This window comes from Crassostrea angulata, chromosome 10 (genome assembly GCF_025612915.1).
Source record: "Crassostrea angulata isolate pt1a10 chromosome 10, ASM2561291v2, whole genome shotgun sequence".
NCBI lineage: Eukaryota > Metazoa > Mollusca > Bivalvia > Ostreida > Ostreidae > Magallana > Magallana angulata.
Window position 1 is genome coordinate 18,152,681 of NC_069120.1, and position 16,971 is coordinate 18,169,651.

At 35.3% G+C, this 16,971-nt stretch overlaps 3 protein-coding genes across 3 annotated transcripts; 1 reads left to right on the forward strand and 2 right to left on the reverse strand.

Moving 5' to 3' along the window:
- The first annotated feature begins 1,034 nt into the window (after positions 1-1,034).
- LOC128166418 (E3 ubiquitin-protein ligase TRIM56-like) lies at positions 1,035-3,354 on the forward strand. Its single transcript, XM_052831570.1, has one exon. The coding sequence runs from the start codon at positions 1,167-1,169 to the stop codon at positions 3,171-3,173; it is 2,007 nt and encodes a 668-aa protein (XP_052687530.1). The 5' UTR covers positions 1,035-1,166; the 3' UTR covers positions 3,174-3,354.
- An 872-nt stretch (positions 3,355-4,226) lies between these two features.
- LOC128166417 (uncharacterized) lies at positions 4,227-10,669 on the reverse strand. The gene is made up of 3 exons (XM_052831569.1): positions 10,486-10,669; positions 6,570-9,514; positions 4,227-6,396 (listed from the first exon to the last, which is right to left on the reverse strand). The coding sequence occupies exons 2-3, from the start codon at positions 9,505-9,507 to the stop codon at positions 6,140-6,142; spliced, it is 3,195 nt and encodes a 1,064-aa protein (XP_052687529.1). The 5' UTR covers positions 9,508-9,514; positions 10,486-10,669; the 3' UTR covers positions 4,227-6,139.
- A 3,569-nt stretch (positions 10,670-14,238) lies between these two features.
- LOC128167019 (diphthine methyl ester synthase-like) lies at positions 14,239-16,961 on the reverse strand. Its single transcript, XM_052832508.1, has 8 exons — positions 16,765-16,961; positions 16,277-16,337; positions 16,115-16,178; positions 15,746-15,854; positions 15,502-15,622; positions 15,271-15,310; positions 15,036-15,142; positions 14,239-14,879 (listed from the first exon to the last, which is right to left on the reverse strand). Exons 1-8 carry the CDS (start codon positions 16,897-16,899, stop codon positions 14,659-14,661), a joined length of 858 nt encoding a protein of 285 aa, XP_052688468.1. The 5' UTR covers positions 16,900-16,961; the 3' UTR covers positions 14,239-14,658.
- Positions 16,962-16,971: the final 10 nt, after the last annotated feature.

Here is a 16,971-nt window from a genome sequence, read left to right on the forward strand (position 1 = left end):
AATATATTATGTTGAGAGTTGAAGTACATGGCTATTCCGGTTATTAAAAAATTCACAAGCTTTCAAAAAATGGCAATGAGAGGTATACCGATAACTAGTTGAAAATGTTAATGCAAACATATTTTAATGAAGTTATATTGTGTATATCCTAAAAAAGCTAGTAATAAGAAAAGAAAATAGTGTTCATTCAGCAGATCTAGAAATCAATAACAACAAATTAAAATATACCGGCATATTATAATTCAACATCATGTTATAATGACAAACATTTAAAACAAAAAAGTTTAAATTTGTTTAAAAAGACCACCAGTTGGATTTGAACCCAAAACACTGAATATTTGTATTCACTAATCCAGAACGAAACCACTGAGCCATGCGAGACTTGTCAATATGCTCTATAAAGTACTGTTTGAAACAACATTGTTATATCAATGGACTTTGTTTTTTATCCTTCAAAAAATAATTTGAAAAAGTACATAATTAGTCATCTCTGGGTCATCCCTCCACCTTTTTTTAAAAAGCGACATTTTTAATGTTGAAATATGTTATCTTTACACGTTTCAAATATGTGGAGAGAAGACCCAGAGACAACAAAATCATTTAAAAACAGTTGTAAGTAAGTAGGATTTTGCACGAATTGCATCGTGTTGCTATATTAAGACCCATATTATGATAAAACCTTTAGCATTTCTAATATTTTTCCACTTATTCCACATCCAACAGAAACCTAATAACGGTTATAATTCGAAAAATATTCAAAATTAATTGATGAAATTTTCACTCTCCTTGTGTGCCCAGATTCCTGCCGAATGTACATCTTAAGCGCCCACTTTCTTTCATGCAAAATCGAATCACCAAAGATAAATGTGCAGCAATACGGTTTAACTCACGTTTTAAAAAACATAACAAAACAGGAGGTGCGTACAAGCATGCTTATTATCAACAGATCAAGACACGACAGAACTACATAATGTAAAACACAGTGATACTCAATCTGTCTTTTATTTCTCGAATGTTTCACCTTAGGAATACATGTGGATAGCAAGTACACAGAGCCTTATCTGTTTCACTCTTATAAATCAAATTATTTCTGTCAATGCAAGCTGTCGAAACCGTGTGTTTAAAATGTTTGGCAGGCTCGATATACCTTTAATCTGTTCCCATGTATGAGCACGGCATACCATAGATGTCAGCAGTTAATACAACAGTGCTTGTGTTGCTATTTTCCAACTATGTCTGGAAAGATTGAAGAAGAACAGAATGATGCGTTGAACTGTATAGTCTGCAAAAAGCTTTTGCAACGACCAAAAGTCCTTCCATGTTTGCATTCGCTGTGTTCGAGATGTCTTCTGTCCGTTCTCGATAGCAACAAAAGCAAAGATAAATTCCACTGTCCAAAATGCGAGGAAACCACGATCATACCAATAGGAGGAGTGGAGGGCTTCCAAGACAATGTTTATCTGAACGGGATACTTGGCGTACATAATTCGCACAACAGCAAGGGGAAAGTCTGTGATATATGCAGCCTGCGGAAGAAGAAAAACACCGCTACATCCAAGTGCTTGAACTGCGGCGATCTTCTCTGCCAGGACTGCAGTACTTCTCACTCAGCCACCCGCCAAACCATCAACCACAAAGTTGTAGATCTGGAGAGTGTTGTAAAGGGCACACACGACAAGGCCATCAGACAACTGAACAGGATACCTTGCGCTTCCCACCCAGAAGAGACGCTGGACATATTTTGCTACGACTGCAACTTCTTAGTATGTCATGAGTGCCAGCTTTCCTACCACTTCAGTCATCACACGGTGGCTGTGGATGACGCCGACATTGATCAACGTCAGGAAATAGCAACCTCTCTACAGTTCCTAGACAGTAAGCTGAAACATCTGAACGACATAGAAGAAGGTATAAACAACACGGAAGCGACCATCAACGAAAAAGAAGAGCACATTCTTGCAGACCTGGAGAACGCAACAGAGCAGCTTATTACGCAAATTCAAACAGAAAAGCGTGATGTCACTCAAAAGGTAAAGGAGCATATGGAAAAGCAACGACAGATTTGCAGGGATCATGTCATTCAAGTGAGATCGAGAAAGGAGACGATCCAAGAAAGTTGCGAGTTTTCCAACGAAGTAGCTCAGTCTGGAAAAAATGATGAGGTTATATATTTAGAGCCAATAATTCTTCATAGGCTTCGCAACTTAGAAAATCTTCCACGATTGCGCGACGAAATGACCTGCCAGTTTCCAGAGGTGCGCCTTCGAAATATCTTTGGAAACGTGGAAACAATTCGATTTTTCGATTTCCTGCCAGGTTCGTCGAATTCAGTAGCTTTACTGCCGCAGGAGAATTCGGATGTCAGCGGAGCGCCTCAAGTGTCCCAGTTATTGATGGTGAAAAAAGTAAACACATTCACCAACGAAGACGAAACTTGTCCGAAGATCAGCAGTCTTGCTAGCACCGAGGGATTCTTTTTAGTCGGAGACAATGCCAACAGAAAAATCAAGAAGTTTAGTTCAACTGGAAAATTTCTGGAAACGTTATCGAGATCGAAATCATATAGCATTTCCATCTGTGATGACACAGTTATTTGCAGCGACAGTTTTTCCGTTGCTTTCTTTTCGGCAGGGTACAGTCGTAAAATTGCCATGGATGGCACCAGCAGTACATACCCTACGTGCGTTTACGAAAACAAGAATTTCGCAGTCGCCGACAGCAGTGCGCACGAAGTGTATATCTTCGACAAAGCTGGTGACGTCATCAGTAGCATCCAGCTACCGAGAGCAAGCAGGAGGACCAGACGACGAAACTTGTCTTTCATTTGTTGCAACAGTAAGGGCGAAATCATTGCATCGGATTGGGGGACGAATTCTGTTTTCCTTGTCGGGAAGAACGGGAAAACTCTTTACGAATATCACAGTAAAAGCGAGTCCACGAGGGACTGGATACCAGGTGGCGTGTGTGTCGATATCCATGACAACGTCTTCATTGCCGACCAACAGAAAGGTGCGATCACCATTCTTAGCCCCAAATTTAAAGTAATTTTGAAACATTCGACGAAGAAGGACTACCTCGAGAGACCCATGAACATTGCCTTTGACAGTTCTGGTCAGATTCTAGTTGCAGGCAAAAATGGCATCGTCAACATTTATTCTTGCAAATATTTGTAGGCAATGGATAGTACTAGAGATGGTTTAAAAAAAACCAAGAGCATTTGTAGCATAATTGTAGACTTTTGCATTTGTCCTTAGTTTTGACGTGGGCATTCTCAGGAAATATGTATTATTCACTAATCAATAAATCTGAGAGTTATAGAAGTGCTAATATGCTCGTATAGGCACGCCAAAATTAACCCCAAAAATGATCTAGAAAATTGGCTGTAAACTATAGTTTTGTAAACTATTATGATTTTGCAAATGAAAACTGCACTTAACAAATCGCAAACTTTACAGTTTACGTTTTGGAAACTATAGTTTAAAGTCGATAAACGATGCCTACCGACTGTGATATTATGTTTATGACAGTTTTGTGAATTTTGAGTTGCATGCTTGTACCATTGATCACATTCGACAGTAATAACGCTATCGTCACAACAGACCAAAACAAATTGAGTGCGAGATAAAAGATTACATAATCCTGACAATTTTTGTCTCATAAGCTCGATAAACCGTTGTAATTGAGCGTTAGAAATACTCTAGAAATATGCAATTTATTAAATTGTTCATGATACACACGCGCATTACGCGATCGAAATTTTGCGAAATGTGGAAAAAATTTCAAAGGTGTAGCATTTATATCAGCACTTGGGATTTGACATCCGATTTAAACATGAATGCAATATTTTTATGAAGACTGCTATTTTTGACTACTTCTAATAAATGCACTCGCGCGCATTTCGACATTATGCTGTATGAATACAATAATACAATGTATTAAATTTTGAAAAATCTTTCACTTAATTTTTAATATTACGCTTCCTTATTCGGTCAGTATTGGTAGGAAGTAATATGGTACATCCACGGATCTGCCCCCCCCCCTCCCTTTAGGAATTTCAGATATTAAATTTATATGTATAAATATCCTAGTTAAATAAAAAAAAATATCTGATATTTTAAGGGGATTCCATTGTTACTAAATTCACAAACGTGAAAAAATTAGTACTTTTGAAAAAAGTAATGAATATTTCATCACACGCCTTCAGAATTACATCAAACAGAATCAAGTCAAATAAAAGAAATATTTTATTTAGCGATATAACAATGGCGAAAAAGATAAAACATGCCGTAACAAAATAAGTTTCCCATTCAACTGATCTAAATTTTAAAGAACATAGTTCTGTAAAGGTTAACGAATATGGCACTTGATGAATGAATGATTCTGCAAGTTAAACAAAGTTGACCACATGTTTTGCTTTTTATGTTGTCCCTGAACAAAGATACTTTCTCGCATATATCATTGGCCTAAATATAAACTAATTGTATGTACTCTAGTCCAGAAATAGTGACAATATTTAATCAAAACTCATACTACTACATAAAGTATTAGGAATTTTAAAAAATTCAGTTTAAAAATTCAATTTTTAGGATAAATATTTTTTACCTTAAAAAATATACGAAATGATGAGAGGCCTATATTCAACAGACTTCAGATGCCCATGTCTAATAATCTTACTACAACTCAATAAATCTCAGCTTTAAAAGGAGCACACAAATAGACAAGAGACCAATGCATTAATACTGGTACATACATCTAAAGAAATTCTTGTAGCACATTTATCCCATATCCAATTTATACAAAAATAAAAGCCTAATGCAGAGAGGTTACTCTTTAGGCTGTTCTCGTTTTATAGCAAGATTTTAAAAAATTGATGTCAATTTTAAATCAAAACCATCGAGATGATTGACATTAGTGTAGCAGCGAAACTTTAATTTAGATTTAATCAACAGAGAAAGGTAAACAATGAAGAGATTGTAAATAATATGTAATATACACAGTAGTAAAAGGAAACTTAAGCATGGTAAATGTCATGGTTCTACTAGTATAATGCTGAAATGGTGAACAGTAAAAGCAACATGTTGCATGTTTTATCATAATGACAGAAATCAATGATAAACTGCCTTTAGGAATAAATGATTTAAAGTGATATGGTTAAAGTTTACATACACAATATTCTCTCATTAACAATCAATTTAATACATTTTTTCTCTATTTCAAAAAAAAATTTCACGTGACTTAGTATTGAATTTTCTTATCCACAAACCAACAAAGAAATTAGTTTTCATTATCTACATACATATTACTGATTTTTATTTGTTTGTCAAAGGATTTCAGATGGTGAGCACCACCAACGCTAATAGTACTGATAATAATATCAATAATTTTAAACTTATTAAAACCATTTGGAGAAATCAACCTAAGACTGACTAAAAAATGAAGAATAAGTGATGTGTATTGCAATTTTGCTTTTCAAAAGAAGCAGGTATAGACAGACATTTGGATGAAATGATTGTAATAACATTGCATGAGTTCAGAAAATTAACTCACTAATAAGTAATACTAAACCTACGAGATCAAACGTGAGAGTTCCAAAATATAGCTATCAGTGAACATCAAAACATTCTCCCCTTTGCACCAACTAACAACTACATGTGTAAAATATAACAATTGTAAGTATGTGGTTTACTTTAGCCTCAGATAAAAAAAATTGCGATCACAATAGTTGCAGTTTGATAATGATATTTTGACAATGATAATGTGCATAATATGATTAAAAAAAAGAAAAGAAAAATCACCAGCACATAACTTGATAAGACAATTATCTTTTTGTTATCAGTTTAAAGCAAACAAGCATTGTGTAGAACCCTTATATAGAACATGTAGTTCATCAAATGAATTACAAATACATTTAACAGTTAGTACATGTTCCCACAAGGTCTATAATTTAACTAACTAATTCTGATGTTAAATCTAAAATGATATTTATTCCATAAGCAGTAACCCAATACTTATAGTCACACATACTTATAAAAAGCATTGGTGTGTGTTAGTAGTCTCAATTATACCAACAAAATCACATCCTTTTACATCAAATATCCAATGAGATCCAGTAATATTGCAAACTTCACAATCAGCCCTACTATTCATCATACATGTATTGGTACACATGTACATAATGGTCACTCCCAGTGATGAACAGCTGTCTGGCCGACCCACAGACGACGGACCACGGCTGGGTAATGGTAGGGGCGGTATTCCACTCCTGTATCATCTCCCCGTCAGTTGACAGCAGCAGCAGCCGGTTGTTAGTGTAGTCCAGGGTAAAGACATCCCCAACATTATTGAAGCAGGCCCCTCCTGGGTACCAGCTGGTACCTTTATCACCGGTATACATCCCTTTTAAAAATAAAATACAACCTTTTTAAAAAATAATTCTTTAAAGGAATTTCTGTTCATTTTTTCTTAAAAATTCTTTAATTCTAGTGTATAAAGTAAAAGTTTACTGAAATGTAAAGCTGTAAGATTACAATGCAAAACTACCATGTATGGTAGGAAACTGATGGACTTACCTGTGACCTTGCCCTCATTGTCCCCAATGACCACGGCCTTCAAGTCCCAGTCTGTCATTACAATACTCTTGCCATTGCCATTGGACCTTACAGAGAAGATGTTGGACATCTTTTGTTGATTGGGAAGTTCAAAAGAAACTTGGCTCTTTTTGGTAAAGTTTGACTTCTCCTTGTCCACATGGTAAATCCTCAAGTGATCCCCATTGGCTACAGCAAACTGACTCTGAGGATACCAGGACAATGGGCGTGGAATTGAAGCATTATGGAAGTTGATGACCTTAACAAATTCATCATTCATCTCATTAATGACAACATTGGGACCTGAGGTCCAAATTAATACCCCACACACAAAAATGACACTAGTTGGGTTCTCCACATTATAGGCTTTGATAAAGGTTCCCTCGATGGAAAATATTTTTATCTTGTTGTTCACACTATCAGAAACCACCACTTTATTATGTTGAATGGGGTGTACTGATGTCAGGAACGGGGTGTCTTTGTCATCTGAGCATTTAGTGTCCAGTCTCCATTTTGGAGTGATGGAAACCGATGCAGGTTTGACTTTTGCAGCATTTGCTTTCTTTGGCTTATTGGTACTTTCAGCAGGAGCTGGCTTTACTTTAATTTTATCTTTTTCCTTCGAAGTTTTGCTCTGAGGCTTGGCAGGCTGGCTTGATTGTTGTTGGGGTTTTCTGGTTGGAACTTTGCCTGTCTTTGAGATGTTTGTTAAAGAATTCAGACTCACAGAATTCATCATGTAGTGTGCCCCAGGATGGAAACCCTCCCCAGGAAACTGCATTGGCCTACCGGTATATAAGGAATGATTCAAATACTCTGACATTCCCACATATCCTGGAACTTGCCCATACAAAGATGAATCATAGAAATTAGATTCCTGCACTTCACATGACCCTTCATCAGCCATCGGATGATATTGGGTAATGTTCTCCATAGAGATAGCAGCATTTTTTTTTTTTCGACCACGCCTCTTTTTGGGGCTAATTATCTTTGGCCTAGCTCCTGCATCTTCATAGTTCTCAGAATTAGCAGTGCTTCCACTCTCACTCTGTGTGGATATAGACCTCACTGGATCCAAGTCAGCATTTCTGTTAAAGAAGTGCTGATCCTCGTCCACTTTATGGTTATATTCCATGGATTTCTGAACATTGCCTTTGTACCATTCTGGATGGCCCGCCTTCTTGCTGGCTTCTCTGTCCTGATAGAATTCCTTCAATGAACCAATGCATGGCATATCTTCAACCCAATCATGACATTTGCTATGGGTAGTAATTTTGAAGAGAGACTTCAATTTCTTATCATCAATCAGCCAGGATTCAACTTCAGCTTCTGGAGTTGAAAACCAAGAGAGTGGTTCTGGCATAACAGTCATATTAAGAACTCTCAAAAGTCTTTTCGAAAACTTTTTCTCAAGAGCCAAGAATTCTTCGTTATTACTAAGTGCAGAGAGGCGACCACAAATGGTCTTAACCTCTTTCAAATGGAATAGAATCTCTTGGGCTGAATATTGTCTTTTCTGACTATGCTGTTTCAAGTTCTGGAATTTCTGATGCACTGAGGCAATTGCCTCTGCTTCCTGCTGCCGTAAGCCCTGGATAACCATTTCAATGGTTGATTTGATTTTTTCAACTTGAACTTCTTCAGCAAGTTCTACAACATTTCTTTCAGGTTTAAATTCTTCCATTTCTATTCTTTGAATTTTTTCATCAACCCCTTTCAGTAGCATATCAAATGTTACCATCTGCCTTTCAAAAGCTTCTTGGATTGAAATGCATGGATGATTTTGATGATCCAGCAGAATGCAATCAGTGCAGACATATTCTTCACAACCCTTACAGAAATACCTGAGGTCTTCACTGGAATGCTTGCTACATTTGGAATGTTCCTCCTGCCCTTTACTCTGTTTCTCTAACTCTTCAATGGATGTTCCCTCTAAAGAAATCACCTCATGATTGAGAGTAAACTTAGTGAACTTATGCACATCCCAGCAATTTTGGCAAAGGTAGTCCTTGCATTCAACACAAAAACCAGTTGCATCATTAACCTTCTTCATCAGCTTACAAACCTCACAATGTTTGGTTCCAGAATTCTTTTCAGCAAGATCCTCTAGGATTCTAATTCTTGGAAGAGCATCAAGTCCACCTTCAGGAAGCCCTGTCTCAGTGAGACATGTGGGACATTTTATTTTCTGTTCCTCCTCCACAGTTAAGCAGCCAGCACAAAAGGCATGTAAACAATCCAGATAGCATGGATCAGAGAGAGATTTCTCACACACTGCACATTTAAAGTCTATGTACATTGTGCTTCCTTTCATTTGCTTCAACCTATCACCATAAGCCTCTAACTTCCTGGCTTTTTTGGCTCTTGATGATTCTTGACTTAGTTTAGGCTTCTCATTTTCTGTAACACTCTCCACAATAACCTGCTGGCCTTTTAGAAGATCTCCAGAGGTGGCTTCTTCAGATTTCCTATCTTCAAAACCATCTCTTAACTCCATTTTAGGAGGATTTTCATTTTGATCCAGATCAAGGTTGTGTGGAGTCTGCCAGTCATCTTCATTTTCAGTGTAAGGGCCATTAATGCTAGCAATGGGATCAGACTCAGACTTACTGCCACCATCACTCTCTGATAGAACTAAGTCTGTGTCCTCCGACCCTGGCTTAGGAGTGTCCGTAGGGATCTCACTTATAACAATGGAATCAGATTCAGACGTACGGCCACCATCATCGCTCTTTGATAGGACAAAGTCTGTGTCCTCTGATCCTGGTTTAGGTGTGTCCATAGGGATGTCACTTATACCTTCTTTAACTACCTGAGATTCAGGAAATGGAATGCTGGGATCAGGATGGATGTCCTGGGATTGTACCATCCCACTGACAGGTTGAAATTCCTGTATGCCCTCTTCATTATCAGACATCATGAAATTTCTACAAATAACATGTAAAATTCAAACCACTCTATTCACTTATCATGGAGCAATAAAGTTTAATTCATAAACAAACACAGGCACAAAAGCAATACATCCCATGATATCATTTTAAGAAGTCGCAGTGTTGGCCTAGGGCCATGAGGAAGAAGTAACTGATTGTAAAACTTACCGTAATTCTATTTTTGTTTTTAATCATTATGAAATTTTTTTGTCTTCTTTGAACCTGAGTTACTAGAGTATGCATTGTTTTGGAGAAATAAACACCCAATAAGATAACTTATTTTGGATGATGAGGGGCTCACAAAGTGAACTAATTAATACTTGGACCAGGCCAGTTTTTCATTTGGCTAGAGGTTATCCGCTAAACCACGGTTTGGGTATTAAACAAGAGCATGATTATCCAAGATTCAATAATTTTGTTGTCTGCTAGGCTACAATTCTACAAATAAATTTATTGATTCTCTAACGTTAAACTAACTGTACTTGACTGGTATAAAAAAATATAAATGCCTGTTAATTTATATCATTTTACTTTCAGTGGTTGGGATACAACATTAGATTGCAAATACCGTATATTATGACTTTATTGTACTTCGTAAAAATAACCATAAGAGGCTATATGATTAGTGCAATAAGGTCAACTTGAACTGTTTAACGTACACTGCGTTAAGAAAACTATACTGTACACTCTTCTAAAACGCGTGTTGCAAATAAAATAAAACAAGCTGATTAGAACCTTTCAAAAACTAAGTATTTCTTAAATAAGGGAATAATGAGAAGTCCAATAACCAATGCTGACGTACAATTCAACGTAAACAACACTTCAGCTGCACTTGTCGCTAGAGTGGACGGCTGGACGGCCTGACGTTATAACAAGCAAAGTTTCACCCCAAAACCAACATTTCAGAAGTGGCTTGGATTTAAATTTACTTTTTTGGAAACGAAATATTAATATATATCAATATTTACCTTGATAAAATTCTCTCTTGAAGCTAGCAATCGACCAAGAAGCAACTGGAAATATTAAAATGAAAGTAGACTCGTTCTGAAAATTCCGAGTGCGCATTCTGTAAAATGACAAATGTACGTCAAACACTGCGCTTGTCGACAGCAGTGGGGTATAGATCGAACTAAAACGTAGAGAAAATTATAGACACATAATATTTTTTCTTCTCATAGGTGGTATCCCTACAGGAGCAGTATATTTAGACATCCTGCACTGTTTTTCAACGTATCGTGTGTGTGTGTGTGTGTGAATGTCAGACATGTCGGCCCAACGACACCTCGGCCCAACGACACTTCGGCCCCAGGACACCTCGGCCAAGACGGGTCGGCCCAAAATTTGAGACACCTCGGCTCACGTAAAAGACATCTCGGTTCAAGCAAAATTAAAACAAAAATATTTGATTTAAATGTTTTTATTTTATCAACATATATATTTTATCAAAATATTATATATCAAATACTTGTAAAAGAAATTGAATTAATAAAAAAAAAAATGAGACCATTAAGTTCTAATTGTAAGCAAACAAGAAAGTAAAATTAAGAAAATGACGACAATTTCGACAATGACGCTAATAGTTAAACAAACAAGAGGATGCAGCACTCTCCTTTGGAGTCGCAAACGCGAGTCACGGGTGACAATGAAGATTTAATTACGAACAGTTGATTATAAGACGATAATCACCGAAGTCCATATATATCCTTTGGATGATTACCACCCCATATCAGATTTACAAAATCGTCAGAGAAACAACACATCATGACATTTCATTTCATTATTACGCAAAATATTTTTATTGTGTCCACTTTCTGGTCAATCTTTGTAGATTTAATAAATTCATGAAAATATCTAAATACTTAGTATTGCAATCTTTTAATCCTAGATTTAACACCAATATACATTTCAAGTGTGTCATCAATTCCTGAAATTTCCGATCTACAAAATTCACATATTCTATCATTATTGTAGTGAAAAAAGTTAATAAGATTTCGACAACCTTAAAGTCATCAAATTTCAATTGGCTGTTGACAAAAAAAAAATGAGACGCATGACCATCCAATGAAACAAATACACAGAGTTTGATTGACAGGTTTAGTCATACATGTATGCAAGTGTGACCCGACTATGATGTCCGCAGTTATGCGCGCTTATTGTACATATCGATGTAAATTTAAAAAAAAATAGACATGACCTTTTCACTAAAAGTTGATTTAGGCATGTTTCTATCTAACCTTCCACATAAAAAATATTTTTTTATAGACTTTAAATGAACTTTATTCATTAATGTTGTGTATAACGATATACTAATCATTCAGTGTTGATTAAATAAATATGATCATACTAATTTTAAATATAATGATCATGTGCGCGTCTTGTACAAACATTTTGATGCTAAATATCATCTGACAATTTTATCACATTTAGCACCAATTCAATATTTCATGTCGTTGGTCATTATCTTCAAAAGAGAGATAGAAAGAAGAAATCAATGAATAGATAAAGTAATTATCTGCCCCTATTTTTTTTTATATTTATTAGAACCGAAAGTTTCATTGGGCCGAGGTGTCTTTTACATGGGCCGACGTGTCAATAAATTTGGGCCGACCCGTCTGGGCCGAGGTGTCAAACGCCCTTGGCCGAGGTGTCGTTGGGCCGAGATGTCCGTCTACCGTGTGTGTGTGTGGGGGGGGGGGGGGGTACCCTTTTTTTTCTTCGCCGTAACGCAGCTATAGTTTCCTTCATCAGGGTTTAGACAACAAATAGTTAATCTACAAATTTTTACCATCGAAGCAAAGTCCCCCTTTTTTACGTACTCAGTAATTTACTTAGTACCGTTGACAAAATATACCATTTCAACAACTGTGACTGACGCACTTTCGCGCAGTTCAACAACATGAAAACGACAAAAACCGTCACTCTAACACCATACCTGTACCCTCCAAATACGCGATCGTGCTTAAACTTTTCACACCTCCTTTTGTGCAACACTGTGTTTGCACGACGACGGGTTGTGCAAATTCGTTCTTCAAAAGATTATATATTTGATGAAATCTTTAAAAATTGTGTTTTCTAGATTGGCATATGTAATTTACCAAAGTCCTTTACCTTTGCGCAATAGCTACAAAGAAGATGGGGTATAAGATAGCGCAAATTCCCATTAGATTTAGTCGTAAACAAATTTCAAATTCAATTGTTTTCTATTTAATGAATTTAATAATATTATAATACAAGAATTCTAACTGTATATATTTAGTTTTGAATATTTTAACAAACGATATAAAATAATTGTCTTGAGTTTTGGTGGCATCAAACCCATAACATAAAAAGTCTTATTACATAATGGCTGGTGCTCTAACCACAGAGCTACCGGTATATTTGACTTAAGCCACGAATTTATGGACTTGCATTATTTTTCTTTCAACTTTGGGGATACAAAATGGTATTTTTCATGTATAGGGGTCATCTCTCCATGCTTTTGTTGATTGAAATCGGTTTGTTTTCCATTAGACCTACTTTAGACTATGGAAAAAATATGGAGCACAGACCCACACTACAAAAGGCATTAACGTTCTAAAAACAAAACATTTTTTGGAGGATTTGATACGTTTACACCTGTTTCAATCAACATATTCCAAGTACCAATATTAAACATATTCTAATAGTTACAAAACGATGTTAAATATATTATGGTTTGAATGTTTTTTTTTTAATTATTAGATTTGTTGATATTTAAAATTATATATTTAAATCTACCAAGTATTATTCCCTCTATTTCTTACAAAAACTTCATAGCTCCATAGAAACAGCCAGACTGAAATCTACATGCCCCGTTTATCGATTGGTCAAAATCTACAGCGGCTGAAACTGAGAAGATATTGACAGGTCTGAAATTGACACGCCCTGTCTATCAATTGGTCTAAACCTTCAGCGACCTACAAAATATCACGGACTGCACGAAGTAATCATGATGATGTCAGACTCAAAGTCTCACAGAAGACGATTTGGCTGTTTCTTCTAGCTAGCGTACGTATGTACATTAACAGTAATTTAGTGATTTTTACTTATTTTTCATAATCAATTTATTAATTAGTTAAAAGAGATATGTTAATATAAACAATAAATTGCTTTCTTTGATGATTCATGCGGGTTATGAAGGTAGCGATCATTGCAGGCAAAAATTACATGCGGGTTATGTATTTTTTCTGCAATGTCGCTACCTTCATATCCCGAATGAATCCCCAAAGAAGCATTTTATTGTTTAAATAATATCTTATCAGTTCTTCTAAAGAGATTTTACACGCCTTATCCATCCATCTTCTTGATCTCAATTGACATTTATAGTACAGAATAATTTCTTCTTGCCGTTTTGGCCACTTTGAACAAGTTTTAAATCTTTTTATCATTATTTTTTTTTGTCTGAAAATCAAATGGGAAAGCTACAGCTAATACATGTCGTACATTACATGTTAACTTTCTTCACGATCAAGATACTGGTGCATGTGAAACATCAAGCGTCATTTAATTCATTGCATACCATCTTCAGTAGGCACACAAAAATTGAATCTTTCATGTACACTTTTGATTTTTGCTCAAACACGAATCCTTAACAAGAGGTCCTGAGGCCATATCGCTCACCTGTACACGATCAACTGACTCTTCTCTGACACAATGGCTACACATTTCTAAAGTCGACAATTTGTGCAATTTAAAAATCAATATTTAAACAAATTTCTGTATAATTTTTAATTCATTATTATGGTGACAGTAATTTACCTAATTAACATAAAGTATGAATGTTTCTTTCTCTGCTACTAGTAACTGTCAGGCTTCAAAGTATCTGTCCAAGAAACGATGGATACTAGTAAAGCCAGAGTAAAGAATGATAATTATATTGATACAATGTAATTTAATGCATCTGAATACACAACACAATAAAACTCAATGTTTAAGTCAATTTTCTTCTTTTTTCCATTAAAAGACTTCATGGAGTTGCAAAGTTTTGCACAAGAATATTAATAGCCAAAAGCTAATAAAAAGCATTTTGGGTATCTTAAAGAAGTATGATAGCTGTAATTAATTAAATAACATTTATCAATAAAAAATGATATAATAAATACTTTTATTTGAGTGAAACTGTCTCAAATGCATATGGATGACAAAATGTTTTTTGTTTTATCACTAATTGCAAACTGTAAAAGCATGTCTCTCTCTAATGAATGCATTTCTCCAGGGATAATCAATGAGTGCAGGGGTTCCCCTAGATCAATCTGGGTCATTTCCTGTAAGGTGGCACTAACTATTCTCTGAGCATCGGACCCAACGCGAGACAATCCTACACAAACTGTGTCTTCAGTAAATGCTGAAAAGTGACAATTCATGTACCGGTACATAAGTTTTAAATCGTTTTTCAAGCCTTTGCTTTTCAAGTTTGCATTTCCATTAATATTCATGCTCTCTTGGTAAAGTATTACAGAATTTCCAGTGTTTCTATTTGTTTTTTGAGATTACAGTTTACCTAGTGAGTTGTCTCCTTCTTGTCGTTTATTTTCGACTATTTCCAGCAACTGTTCTGAGGCCTGTTTCACTGTCATAAATCTGGGAGGTTCAAATATCTTCCTTCCTCTGAACAGAACAAATATTCTTAGTTCTTATATATGATTCAAAAGATAAATCGGCCTGTAGCAAATTTAGGCAATATCTTTCATTTGAAATCAATGGCACAAAAGAATTGTTCATCAAAGAATACTTACTTCATTAAATTTTCAATGGTTTGTTCTTTCATTTTGATATCTATATAGCAGAAAAATATATTTCAAAAGTTTTCACTACATCACCATGCCCTTGGCCTAAACGTTTGCAACTTCACAGTTAAAATTTTATCAACTATTAAAAGGTTCAAAAAAAATTTTGGTGTTCATTTAGAAAAGAATATTAAAACTTTTCAATTAGACAATGGACGAAGTGTTATTGTAATATTTTACCTAATAAACATAAAGTATGCATGTTTCTATCTCTATTAGACTTGATTTTATCATAGTAACTGTCAGGCTTCCATGTATCTGTCCAAAACACTATGGAAACTGTCTCTCCAAAGTTGTACAGCTAGATTAAAGAATGATAAATAAATACAATGAAACATACCAAATACACAACACAATTAAAACTCAAAGCAACACCAGGAAATGCAAATTATTAATTATTAACTCAAACTGGTTTTTTTTTTACCTGCAAGCCGCAACAACCACAGGCATTCATTATGGAAGCATTGTGTACAACTCTGTAATCCAAACCCTTCTCCTTTGCTCTGAGAACTAAATCTGTGTGAGTGGTTGCCCTGTAAAAAGTATGGAATTCAAAGAGCAAATTCTAAAAAAAATGTTTATCACCAATGATCAAAAGTGTTTATATTTGTCACACATTTGGAAAGACGGGTTCAACAAGATTCATGAACAGTACAGCAAAAGTGAACAGCAAAACAGAGAACAATGGAACTATATCATATATACCGTTACATCTCCGTCTTGTTTTTTATTGCACATGTACATATGTAACAAATTGAGATGTAAAGCATTGGTAAATTATTTATAAACTAACCCAAATGGATCACCAACAACAAGAAAAGCAACATCTTCCTCTTCAGCTCCACTTAATATTTCATCTGAAATATGTAATGAAAATGTCATACAAGGGAATGATTTCTTTTTTTCCCTTTCAAATCACAGCCTTTTCTTATAAAAATCGAAATAAAAAAATTACCTGAATTTGTTTCAACCATATCACGATCAGCTAGAATTATTTCTCTTCCATAAAACTCTTCCTGTAGAAAAAAATATCAACCGTCAATAATATCAGAGACATAAATAACATGTTATTTATGTCTCTGATAATATCAACCTGAACTAAGTACTAATCTGTGAATGTTTATGTCTTTGAGGGTGAATTTGAAAGTAATATTGAAATAGCATTCATTGCACTCATAATACACATGAGCCAAAGATCAGTGTTATTAGCATGATCAGTGATCACTTGCTTGAGTCATAGGCACTATATCAATCAGAATCCTTGGTTCGGTTAAAAGAATTAACGTTATGTCTCAAGTTGATACATGGTGTCATAATTGATAATAGTATATTTCTTAAGATGAGTAAAAAGAGTAGATACATATATGCCTCTATAACTGTATAAACCACAATTAACTGACATATCATATGTAATGTAATAACATCATGAATTGAAATCCATACCAAGGCATCCTTCCCTACGGTCAAAATCGACGTGTAGGCCTCTAGATACACTCTTTTACATTTCTTCACCACTTCTAAACCCTTTACTGTTATGTCTTTGGCATCTCCTAAACCAAGACCTACGAAAACTAACATTTTTGCAAAACACGTGTCAAACTAAAAATGTAAACAGAGTTAACCGGAAGTCGGGTATCGTTTGTAAAACTT

What these genes read in the sequence shown, in the direction of transcription:
- LOC128167019 (XM_052832508.1), bottom strand. Translation starts at nt 16,899, where the DNA reads ATGTTAGTTTTCGTAGGTCTTGGTTTAGGAGATGCCAAAGACATAACA. An exon ending in TATGGTTGAAACAAATTCAG is followed by an intron (nt 16,179 to 16,276) that starts GTAATTTTTTTA and finishes TACATATTTCAG; the next exon opens with ATGAAATATTAAGTGGAGCT. An exon ending in AGAAGGAGACAACTCACTAG is followed by an intron (nt 14,880 to 15,035) that starts GTAAACTGTAAT and finishes GTCACTTTTCAG; the next exon opens with CATTTACTGAAGACACAGTT.
- LOC128166417 (XM_052831569.1), bottom strand. Translation starts at nt 9,507, where the DNA reads ATGATGTCTGATAATGAAGAGGGCATACAGGAATTTCAACCTGTCAGT. An exon ending in CAATGAGGGCAAGGTCACAG is followed by an intron (nt 6,397 to 6,569) that starts GTAAGTCCATCA and finishes TATTTTTAAAAG; the next exon opens with GGATGTATACCGGTGATAAA.
- LOC128166418 (XM_052831570.1), top strand. Translation starts at nt 1,167, where the DNA reads ATGAGCACGGCATACCATAGATGTCAGCAGTTAATACAACAGTGCTTG.